The 12,559-nt window shown below is 45.7% G+C and overlaps 1 protein-coding gene and 1 pseudogene across 4 annotated transcripts in view; one reads left to right on the forward strand and one right to left on the reverse strand.

Moving 5' to 3' along the window:
- Spast (spastin) overlaps nt 1–4,072 on the reverse strand; it is a 50,918-nt gene extending 46,846 nt beyond the window's left edge. For 2 of the 4 annotated variants that reach the window (NM_001108702.3, NM_001414954.1), the window contains 1 exon segment: nt 3,361–4,040. In NM_001108702.3, the coding sequence (NP_001102172.2) occupies nt 3,361–3,769 (409 nt within the window). In that variant the 5' untranslated portion in view covers nt 3,770–4,040. 4 annotated transcript variants of the gene reach the window in all.
- A 1,944-nt stretch (nt 4,073–6,016) lies between these two features.
- LOC148005096 (large ribosomal subunit protein eL20 pseudogene) lies at nt 6,017–6,788 on the forward strand (annotated as a pseudogene).
- The last annotated feature ends 5,771 nt before the right edge of the window (nt 6,789–12,559 follow it).

Consider the following 12,559-nt stretch of genomic DNA (forward strand, 5'->3'; position numbering starts at 1 on the left):
CTGCTCTTCCAGAGGTCCTGAGTTAAATTCCCAGCAACCACATGGTGGCTCACAACCATCTGTAATGGGATCCGATGCCCTCTTCTGGTGTGTCTGAAGACAGCTACAGTATACGCATACAGAATAAATAAATCTTTATAAATGAATAAGTAAAACTGTGGAAAAATTGAACTGGTGAGGACTGTTTTATTTAGATACTTCTGTTCTTGTTCCCAGATTCCTCAGCCTACAACATCCTGAAAAACTGGTTCACTTTCTTTCACACAGCACACTGCAGCCCTTACTGTTAGGTACCACCTACCTGAGAAATCGAACTACGCCCTCTGAACCTCCCTCCGCCTTTGTATTATCTAGGAGAACTCACACTTGTCTACTGATAGAAATCACACAAAACGTGCTAGGTCATGTTCTATTTAATCCAAAGTGCCCATGATTACAACTCCCTTCCTAAGTATTTGGACTGCTCTTTTCCGGTATTAAAAAGAGAGCAGGGGCTGGGGATTTAGCTCAGTGGTAGAGCGCTTACCTAGGAAGCGCAAGGCCCTGGGTTCGGTCCCCAGCTCCGAAAAAAAGAACCAAAAAAAAAGCAACACCATCAGGCAGTGGTGGTATACAACTTTAATCCCGGCACTCAGGAGGCAGAGGCAGGAAGATCTCTGAGTTGGAGGCCAGCATGGTCTATAGAGCAAGTTCCAGGACAACCAAGGCTACACAGAAAAACCCTGTCCCCAAAAAAAACGAAAACAAAGTGGGGGGGGGGGACATTGATCGGTATGAAATTATATATGCACATAACAATGAATAAAAAAAGAGGGCATGAGTTTGACAGAGAGCAAGGAGGGCTATATGGGAGAGTTTGAGGGAGGAAAGGAAAGGGAGAAATGGTGTAATTATAATCTCAAATAAATAAAGCCGAAGAACAATCCTATATAAGTTTGCCACCCAACTCTGTCCTTCCTTCTGCTACTTTGAGCCCACTCTTTAATTTGATTCTTCATGTATAAATGGTTGTCACAAGACTATCACTCTTTCAAAGAAGTTCAACCATTAAAATGCCTACAAAATTCAAAGTTGGAGATGGCTCAGTAAAGGATTGCTGGCTGCTCTTGCAGAGAATTTGCCTGGGCTCATTCCTAACTCACATGGTGCCTTACAACTGTGACTCCAGTCCTAGGGATCCTCCACCTGACCTCCATGGGCACTGCATACATTCAGTGAGTGCCATTTCTAATGGACGGCAACGTAAAACATGACGACCCTGCTGACAGTGAACCAGGAGCCTCTGAAGTTGCATAGTCAATTCGGTCTATCTGCTCACATATTTGTATGCAGTGGAAAGAAAGTTAAATTCTCTTGGAAATAAGCTCTGAGTTGTCAAGTATAGCCAAAAGGCTGACGGACTTCAAATGTGAACTCTTTTTCAATTATGGAACTAAAGCTTGGCTACAAAATTTTCTAATATGCTAAGGGGAAAAATTAGGCTAGAAGGGAACCAAGAAAATACAGATCGAGTTTACTTTTTTTTTTTTTTTATTGGAAATAAGGTCTTGGTGTGTAGCCTACAATAGCAGTCTTCATTTTACCAAGTGCTAAGATTACAGCCTTGTGCCACTACCTGCCCCCACCCCACCCCCACCCCCAGCTTTGTTTCTTTTTTTCATTTTTTGTAGTTTTTCAAGACAGGGTTTCTCTGGGTAGCCCTGGCTGTCCTGGAACTCACTCTGTAGGCCAGGCTGGCCTCAAACTCACAGAGATCCACCTGCCTCTGCCCACTGAGTGCTGGGGTCAAAGGCAGAGGCCGCCACCACTGGCTCCAGCTTTTTTTCTTTTTAGTGGGAAACAGATGTGATAATTTTTTAAAATTTTTTTAGGATGTGATAATTTTTAAAAGTTTTGTTTGTTGGCTTTGTTTCCAAGACACTAGGAAGTAAATCCAAGCTCTGAAGCATACTGACACAAGCATTCTATTATTGAACTACATCCTCAAACCCCTAAGTAATCTACTGTCATATTATGTACGGAAGGAGAAATGCCTTCCTCACCACCACCACCCACCCAAGTGATCACTGGATGTTCCTTCAGAAGCAATGAAGAAGCGAGCAAAGAACAAAAAGCTTGCTCTCACAGACACAAAATGTTCTTCTCCCGTGTCTGCTACTGTTTTGAACTCAATCCCCACTCTTGTCTTTGGACCCCTAAATCATGGCTAGCTGCCTCTTTCACTGTATTCCTCTGTTTATCCTGAGGCTCTGCAATAGAAATGTTTAAACAGGACCGGGACACTAGCACAGGCTCTGGTGTTGAAAGTGGAAACAACACTGCAAAAGAACTAGATTGTTCAGTTTCCACAGCGGACCTGTTGACCAGCAGAGGCCCTAACCCTAACAGAGCCAGGTTACGGTTAGGGTACCTGGACTTCTTTGGAGAATACTGTAGGTGACAGTAAGGCTTTCTAACCCCACTTAACATTTTCCACACAAGTTTAAAATTAACGATTAGCGCAGATTTGTGGCACCTGCTTCCATCTTGTAACTTGACCTGTAGAAGGTCTGTACCCTCACCTCAGTATTATTGTGAGGATCAAAGACACATGCAAAGTGAATTGCACAATGCCTACTACACAGAAAGGCTAAAAGATGTTGCTTGAAGGAAACCTGAAGTACGTAGTATTCCTGTCTTCACAGCGAGGCAACGCCTTTGTTTTAGGTTTCATGGTATAAGATATATGCATGTCTACCCAACTCGTTCATTTAACATTTTTAAATTAAAATTTAGAAACTTGAGAGTGCCTTGGAATAAAAATTTAATAAAAACCAAAGCGGTTGAAATATAACTCGGTAAAAATAATCTTCAAGACTCATTATATTGATAAAAATAATTCATGAAACTTCAGAATACGGCAAATCCGTCTCTAATTATAAGCAGCCAACCCTTTCAAATCCAAGACAACACTTTTCCTCTTTTTTCTCTCCAAACACTACAGAACTCTTTTCATTAAGTTTATTCACTGCTTTTTCAATACCAAAACCTTTCGGAAGCCAGGCTCAGAGAAAGCAACACTGTTTACAGTGTTAAAAAGAATCCCGTGTAGTCACTCTAGGCCAACTGTCACTGTCACCAGCACGCCTGGATGTCTCACGGGGACTTGGGTAATGCACAAGTGTGGGGGTGCTGAAACAAAGTAGAGCTAGGGCGTCCTGAAAGGGATGAGGATCAACTAACTAGGCGTCGCACAACAGGGTCTGGCCTTTGGGGGAATCGGACTCCTGGGGCAGATCAACTCCGGGGGTGCAGGAAAGGGACCCAGGTGGCACCCTCCCAGGGCCGCCCGCCGCTGCCTCCCTCCAGCCCTTCCAGTACCTTTCTCTTCCTCGTCGATGCGCAGGGCAATGGAGATGTACTCAAAGGCCTGCTTGTGGAAGACGCGGACGCTCTCGGCCTCGCCACCCGGTCCGGGGGCTGGAGTCGAGGGCGAGGCGGGCGCCGGCGCGGTCCCGGAGCTCCTCTTGGCGGCCATGAGGGCGCGGGAGAAGCGCTGGCAGAGCCACACGAAGAGGAGCCCCAGGTGGCAGGCCAGCAGGCGCAGCAGGGCGAAGCCGACGACCAGCGGATACGAGAAGTAATACAGGTTCCGCTTATGCGGCGAGCCGGGCGCAGGGGCCGGGCCGGCGGCAGGGGCGGGGACCGCGGCGGGGGGCGGAGGCCTGGCGGGCGCGGGGCTCGCGCCGCCTGAGCCTTTCTTCTTCCGTCGTCCGGCCGGAGAACTCATTCACAGCTCCCACTGCCGCCGCCGCCATAACCCGCTTCCCGCAGACCGACGGCGACCAAGCGGCGGCGGCGGCCACTGCGGCGGCGGGGGCCACGGAGCCGCTCGCGCGCCCGCGGAACCCGGGAGCCCGGCACCTGCACGCGCCGCTCGCCGGCCCCGCCCCTTTCTCCTCCGCTGGCCAGGAGCACAACCCCGTCTCCTCCTCCTGCAGCGGCCGGTGACTCCTACCCCTCCTTCCCCTCTGTCCTCTGGCCCACTGGCACCTCTCAGCGGCGGCCGTGCACGCGCACGTCCTCGGTGTCTGGCCCTGGTGCGCGCGCGCACGCCGCCGTCTTTGTTGACCTGGGAGCTTGTGCGCATGTGCGGCATCCCCCCCCTCCCCCGCCCCTGCTTTGCCCCTTTCTCTGGGAACTACAGTTCTGTAGGCGCGGTTCGGCTTTTCGCTGGTCCCAGGGGTTCGTCGCTCAAGCAGATTTTTTTCGGCTCTTGAAGAATCAGACTAGGGAGCTTTGATAGTATCTTTATGAATGGGGGTTAAGGAGTGAGTGACTTTACTAGTCCTATGGTCTGCTGTCTCGCAGTGCGGTTGTTTGTCTTTGTGTGAGACTAGGTGTCTTCTCCATGCTAGCCTCTAATTCCTTCTGTAGCTGAGGAAGGAGGCATTCAACTCCTGATCCTTCTGCCTCGGTCTCCCCAAAACTAGGATTACAGGTGTGCATCATTATTCCCATTGTCTTATATATCTTTATTTTCTGCTAGTTGAGCAAATACGTCTTTTACAAAGGATGACCGATCTGAGTTCGTATCAGAGGTAGTGTGTAGCAATTTGGGTATATTATCTGAGAAGGAAATGTAATTGCAGAGACAAACTTCAGGACATCATAAACGGAAAAGCTTATTACCACGAGGGCCACGAACCTTGCTTTCCACTAACCTATTACATGTTTGTGAATCTGGTCATCCTTTGGTTTTACACAGTTACCATACTATGCGTGAGCACGTGGATGTGTGTGTATGTCTTCACCGTTTATTTCTTTGGTAGCCTACCTATCTAATCTCTATCTCCCGTGTTAGAATGATCAGCAATTGCTCCACAGTTCCCGGATCACACTAGAAGAAACAAATCGTAGACCAGTCAGACTCCTGCGAACTGGCATCTTGAAATAGAAGTTAGTTGAAATCAAAATCCAAGAGCCAGTCAGTGCCATCGAAACCCCAGATCTTTTGGGTTCCTAGACAGACTATATAGCCTATCCAATTAACTATAAAGTCTTTTCTCTTTCTCTGTCCCATTTCCTTCTTCCCCCAACACTTCCTTCTGTCTTTAAAAACAAACAAAAACAACCCCCCCCCCCCATTTCGGTTAGCCGCTATTGTTTCTTGTTGCCTAAATGAGTGAGTGGTAACACAAAGTCTCTATTGTTTCCAGTGTGAGGCATACAGATCCCCTGTGAGAGCATTGGAGAATCCCAGCATTCTGCTGAAACTTTATTCCCTACCAATATAAATATCACAGGTTGCCGCAAAAATTACCTCCATTGTTTCCCACTGCTGCCTGCCTTCTTGTCTGCTTCTGTCCCGATTGTATTTTTCACATTCTGAAATGCTTTCTCTTTCAAATTTGTATTCCTTCCCATCTCCTTTATCCAGTAAGCCCTGATTCTCTTTTGAACCATATAGTAGTGGTTGTGCGAAATCAATCTTATCTCATATGTGTATGAAATAAATAAAAAGATGTACACATAAATATATATGTATACATAGTTAAATAAAAATAAGGTATAAGATATGTTTTATGCATGTCAATTAAATAAAAATAAGATGTGCAAGCCTGTATGTACCGTTTGAGGAGTGTACTGAGTGGTTCTGTGTGTCAACTTGACACAGCTGGAGTTATCACAGGGAAAGGAGCCTCCCTTGAGGAAATGCCTCCATGAGACCCAGCTGTAAGGCATTTTTTCAATTAGTGATCAAAGTGGGTGGGGGAAGGGCATTGTGGGTAGTCTTGTGCCTGGGCTGATAGTCCTGGGTTCTTTAAGAGAGCAAGCTGAGCAAGCCAGGGGAAGCAAGCCAGTAAGTAACATCCCTCCTTAGCCTCTGCATCAGCTCCTGCTTCCTGGCCTGCTTGAGTTCCAGTCCTGACTTCCTTTGGTGATGAATGTAGAAGTGTAAGCTGAACAAGCCCTCTGCTCCCCAGCTTGCTTCTTGGTCATAATGTTAGTGCAGGAATAGAAACCCCGACTAAGACAAGGAGATAGCAAATCGTCTTTAACTGTAGAGGCAGTTATCCTGAATGGTGTCTTATTAATCCTCCCTGTGTGTGTTCAGTCTTTTAATAAAACGTTTTTTTTGATGACGAAAGCCTTCGTGAAAAGCGGCACTTCCATTTTGCGTGGTGGTGAACGACCACACCGTGCCATGAAGGCATCAGACACGCTTCGGGAGTACAAGGTGGTGGGGTGCCGCTTGCCAACCCCAAAATGCCACACACTGCCACTGTGCCGAATGCGAATCTTTGCACCGGACCATGTGGTGGCCAAGTCCCGCGCTTCTGGTCCGTACTTTGTGTCGCAGCTGAAGAAGATAAAGAAGTCATAACGGGGAGATTGTGTACTGAGGGCAGGTTTTGAGGACTCACCCCTGCATGTGAAGAACTTCGGCCTACGCTGCGCTGTGACTCCCGCAGTGGCACTCACAACAGGTACGGAGAGTACTGAGACCTGACCACCCCTGGCGCGGTCACACAGTGCTACCTCGACATGGGTGCGGAACACAGTGCCTGAGAGCACTCCATCCAGATCATGAAGGTGGAAGAGACTGCAGCTGCCAAGTGCCGCGGGCGAGCCAGCTGTCAAGCAGTTCCACGATCCCAAGATCAAATTCCCATCGCCCTCCGTGTGTTGGGGGCGCCAGCACAAAACACGCTTCACCACCAAGAGGCCCAACACCTTCTTCTAGACACAGAGACCCACTGAATAAAAGCTTCAGACCTTTTTTCTTTGCTTTATTTATTTGTTTTGTGGCAGAGACTATGTAGCTTTGGCTGGCTGAGTTGACAGAGATCCTCCTGCCTCTGCCTCTCAAGTGCTTGGATTAAAGGTGTACGCCACTATTCCGGCCAAAGTTAAGCTTTTCTGAACAGTCTGTTCTGTAGTTTCATCTGGTTTGCCTTGACTTTAGACAATGTTATTCTTCCTTAATGGTTTTTCTCCCCATTCTTTAAGTGGTTGATATTGGCTTCTAGACCTATTTCTGGTGGTAACGGTTGCAGTACATTTATTTTCTCTCATTGCTACTGTGTTACACTAATTTACCAAAGTTTATTTTGCCATGCAACTGATAATAGTTTGATGCAAGGTTTTTGTCCCTTAAGTCACTTTTCTTCCTTTGGTGCAGGAGAGCTAACCCAGGACCTCCCAATACTAAGAACCACTGAGCTACACCCTCACCCCAGCCCTAATGTGGCTTAACAGTAGTTCAAAGCCATCTTTGTCTGCATGGTAAACTCCATGAACTATAGGAGACACTGCCTCTGAGAGAGAAGAGGGGGAGGGGGCACTGACATGGCACATGGAGTAAAGATGTTTGCCCCACAACTTCCATGACCTGAGTTTGATCTCCAACAGTTGTCCTTTGACCTCCGTATGCACTCCCCAGCTCCCGTTATACATGTGCACACAAAACAAAGCAAAAACAAAATCATTTTCAGGGATCTTGACGGAGTGACTCAGCGGTAGATGATGCCAACTTTTTTTTTTTTTTTTTTTTTTTTCCGGAACTGCGGACTGAACCCAGGGCCTTATGCTTGCTAGGCAAGCGCTCTACCACTGAGCTAAATCCCCAACCCCCGGTCATTTTCTTTTACTTGGAATACCCTCTCCTTCCTCCTCACTACCAAAATCTCTCAAGATTTTTCTGACATTATCTTCTTGATAAGTAGCTGTCTTAACCCCTCAAGCAAATATGTCTTTGTAGTTCTCAGACAATGCAGTATGTATGTATGTATGTGTATATATATATATATATATATATAGGCTCTTTATGCTGTGTTGTCCTGTGTTATATTACACATATATAACTTACTTAAATAACTGTGATGGTTGGCATATGCTTGGCCCAAGGAGTGGCACTATTGGAAGGTGTGGCCTTGTTGGAGGAAGTGTGTCACTGTGGGGTGGGCTTGGAGACCCTACTCCTAGCTGCCTGGGGAAGCTCAGTCTGTTCCTGGCTTCCTTCGGGTGAAGATGTAGAACTCAGCTCCTCCTGCACCATGCCTGCCTGGATGCTGCGATGCTGCCATGTTCCCACCTTGATGATAATGGACTGAACCTCTGAACCTGTAAGCCAGCCCCAATTAAATGTTGTCCTTTATAAAAGTTACATTGGTCATGGTATCTGTTCACAGCAATAAGACCCTAATTAAGACAATAACTTACTTTAAAAGTCTGAATAAGGAGGGGTTGGGGATTTAGCTCAGTGGTAGAGCGCTTGCCTAGGAAGCGCAAGGTCCTGGGTTCGGTCCCCAGCTCCGAAAAAAAAAAGAACCAAAAAAAAAAAAAAAAAAAAAAAGTCTGAATAAGGGCTGGAGAGATGGCTCAGCGGTTAAGAGCACCGACTGCTCTTCCACAGGTCCTGAGTTCAATTCCCAGCAACCACATGGTGGCTCACAACCATCTGTAATGGGATCAGACGCCCTCTTCTGGTGTGTCTGAAGACAGCTACATTGTACTCATATATGTAAAGTAAATAAATATTTTTTTTAAAAAAGTCTGAATAACCAGAAAAACAATTCACTCATGATGACTATATTAGGGTTTTGCTTTTTTGTTTTTTTTTTTTTAGGGGATGGGGAGAATATCCCATTAAAATATAGTCATTTCTTTTCTCATAATTCTGTGAGTCAGCAGTTTGGGATTGGTTTAGTTAGGTGGTTCCTCTAAAGGTCTTACTTTGGGTAAATTATGTACATGCAGTTGGACTGAATGGTTTGGGTGGCCTAGACAACCTCAGTCAAGAGTTTGGTTGTAACTACTGGAAGAGACATGCTTCTAGCAAGATAATTTAGACTCCTGGGCCAGCAAAATGGCTCAGTGAGTATGGATGCTTGTCACAATGCCCGATGACCTGAGTTTGACCCCTGAGAACCATATAGTAGAAGGAGAGAACCGGCCAACTCCTGCAAGTTGTCCTCTGAGCGCCATAAGAACACAGTGGCACAAATGCCTACAGACATAAACAACACACACAAGCAAATGAGTGGAGAAAAACCTTTAAATACCTTTCTATGCTATACGGCTTCCAAGAGTGTATAGATAATAAATTGCAAAAATAAAAATTATTGTCAAAGCAAGTTGAAGGCAAAGTCGAAGGAAAGTGTATACGGAGGGATTACTGTGGCAATTTTTGGAAATAATTCAGCATAAAGATTCTGTGTAGAATTTCTTTTGAACTTTGATTCAAATGGGAACTCATTGTTATCCAAAAAAAAAAAAAAAAAAGCCATTTCCCAGGTGATAGGTTATTTCTCTGCTGGTGAAGTGAGCCAATTCAAACCAGATTAGATTAGATTAAAGGCAGGTTTATTGGGAAACTGCTCTTGGTGAGTTCATGGGCCCCAAGGATTGAGACAATGGAAGTCTCGGGGGTCTGGTGGGGGGTGCAAAATGTCTGGATTATATAAGGAGGAGCCTCTCAGGGAAGGGCAGCCCAGCCCCCATGCTGGAAAGCTCAAGGTTTGGAGAATGTGGAGGCCAGGTCTGCTTTGATAAGTAAAATATGTACCTATGCCCCTCAGTCCCTGGTCCCACACACCAGGTATTTCCTCTGAATCATAATAACCTTAATCTGGGGGACTAGTTTGGTGGCAGGAGCAGGCAGATCTCTGAGTTTGAAGCCAGCCTCATCTCCACAGTAGTTCTATGACAAGGCTACCTAGAACCTATCTCACAAAGATAGGGATGTTGGAGGATGGGAGGCTGGAGGGGTGGCTTAGCATTTGAGCATTTGAGGGCACTCGCTGCTCTTGACTAACTCCTATATAACCCCTATATCCTAGCACCATATTTCCCAGCTCACAAGTGCCCTTAAGTCCAGTTCCAGAGGATCTAACGTTTTCCTTTGGTCTCTTTGGGCACCTATAACAAACATTTTTCTTCAATCCACTTACATTTTACAATATATGAATTGTGCGATGTACATGTATGCATGTATGTGTGCATGTACGTAAGTATGTGTGTATGATTAGCTCTGGGGAAGGAATGAGCCTCCTTCTTTTGTTGTTTTGTTGAGACAAGGTCTCTCAACATAGCACTAGCTATTCTGGAGCTCACTCTGTGGACCGGGCTGTCCTTGAGTTCACATAGCTCCTCCTGTATCTGAGTACTGGGATTTGCCCAGTGTGAACTTTCATTTTTGACTTGTTTGCCAAGTCTCTGCTACTCTTTTTGTTATTTGACATGCATGAATATCTGTAGACCATGTGTGTGAAAGGCTGTCAAAGGCCAGAAGAGAACATCAAATCCCCTGGAACTGCAGGTACAACCCGCAGTGAGCTACCATGTGGGTGCTGGGAACTGAGAACTCAGATTCACTACCAGTGCAGCCAACGAGTGCTTTCATCCACTGAGCCATCTCTCCAGCCCCCTATTTAGTTGTTTGTTCGTTTTTTTATTTGGGGGGGGAGGGGTTTGTTGTTGTTTTAGCAAGGCCTCACGGTATAGTCCATCCTAACCTCAAACTCATGGCAATCCTCCTGCCTCCCCCTTTGGAGTGATGAGATTACAGATGTGAGCTACCACTCCTCGTGTGCTTCGTGTGAATTTACATGGCAGAATACAGTTTTGGTGTAGGTAGAGTACTTGCCTGGCATGCATGGAACCCTGCTAACAGCCCAAGCAGTGACTAAAACGGGTATGGTGCCATATGCCTAAATTCCAGAACCAGGGGGGTGGGGGCAGAAGGATCAGAGGTTCAAGGTCATTCTTAGCTATATCGAAAGATCAGTGCCAACCTGGGCTATGCCAAACCCCACCTCAAAGATGCAAAAAATAAATAAGTAAAAATGGGATTGAGAATCAACGGGACTGGCATTGCTCTTAAATGCTACCATTTATTAGTCGTATGGAATGAGCTCTTAATCAGTTGAGTCCTCTGTAAAATGGGTATAATAATTACTCAATTAAAAAAATTAAAGAATACACATAGAACGGTGAGCATGCTCTTTGTGATCTAACGAAGCGAAGCATTTTCCCCTTTACCTACAGCGACCGTCCAGATTTCTAACTCTGTCCTCCTCCTTTTTAGTAATCTCAATTCACACCTTTTGTCCCTTGGAACTATACTCACTTTGTGCATGAACATATTCCTAAACTTTTCTGGAGAAAAACAGTTCCACCGTATGCCCCTAATCGTACTGTCAAAACTCTGAACTTTTGAGGTCTGGGCTTGTTTCTGGATATTTGGACGGCCTTTTTGGAGTTCGGGGAATTTCCAATGAGAGTTTTCTTTGGCCTTAACACTTACAGTCTGTCCTGAACGGAAGATCTAAAAACCTCTTAGCCAGTGTGACAGTCTCCCAGTTCTTAGGTTATAAGAACTTTCGGGACATGTAATCTCAAACTGAATCTGTAACAGTTTCCCCAGGACAAAAAAAGAAGAGGCTGAGAAAAGGCAGGTAAGGAAGCCTGGCACGCAGTCACCTTGTCCCTCTAACCTTACTCTGTTAGAGTCCCTACCGGCAGACGGGTTGTTTGTTTGTTGGTTTAAGGTTGTTTGCTTTTTTTCCCTCAGCTCTATGTACCTAGGAAGTCCATCAACCTTTAACTTTAGGGTATTTGAAGAAGAGGCTGATGGTGGCTGTTAAGGATCTCTTTTCAACTAAAATAGAAGTAAAATAAAGTGGTTTACTTAGAGCCACAGCGGGAGAAGGCTGATTTTTGGAAGAAGATGAGGTCGGTGAGATGGTTCTGTGTTAAGAGCACCGGAGCCTCTAGCAGAGGACCTGGGTTAAATTCCTTGCACCGATATGATGACTGACATCTGTCTATAATTCCAGCTTCAGGGAATTCAACACTTTCTGACTTCCTCAGTTATCAGACATGCAAAGTGCACATATATACATGCAAGCCCACACTCATACAGATCAAATAAGAGTAAAGGCGCTTGAGCTGGAGAGATGGCTCAGAGGTTGAGAGCACTGACTGCTCTTCCAGAGGTCCTGAGTTCAAGTCCCAGCAACCACATGGTGGCTCACAACCATCTGTAATGGGATCTGATGCCCTCTTCTGGTGTGCCTGAAGACAGCTACAGTGTACTCATACATAAATGAATCTTAAAAAGAACAAAGGTGCTTTTTAAATTATTGTTGTTTGTTGGTTTGTTTGTTAGACAGAAAAAGGCAGAGAGCATAAACTAGAGAAACCAGGCATGGCCACAGATGAGGGAAGAAAGGAATGCTGTCCCAACTGAGGTGCTGGCCCTATCAGTCTGTCAATGAGCAAGCATATGAGCATTCCCTTTAACGGAGTCTATAAGGTGACATAGTCACTCTCTGCTAAACAAACGAGGTCAGCTTTGGCAATGTATTAGGTAATGAGGAAGGTGTCAAGATTACAGCAGGGGAAGAGTTGAGTCTATAGTCCTAATACAGTGACCAAAATCTCAAAGAAGTAGAGCGGTGTGTAATGCAAGTTCCACACACAGGCAGTATGGCGGCACACACCTTTACCCACTCATCCATCTTGCTGGCCGATAACTACAAGATGTTATGTGAAGCCTATTTCCTGGGAGATA

Source organism: Rattus norvegicus, chromosome 6 (genome assembly GCF_021556685.1).
Source record: "Rattus norvegicus strain SHRSP/BbbUtx chromosome 6, alternate assembly SHRSP_T2T, whole genome shotgun sequence".
Taxonomy (NCBI): domain Eukaryota; kingdom Metazoa; phylum Chordata; class Mammalia; order Rodentia; family Muridae; genus Rattus; species Rattus norvegicus.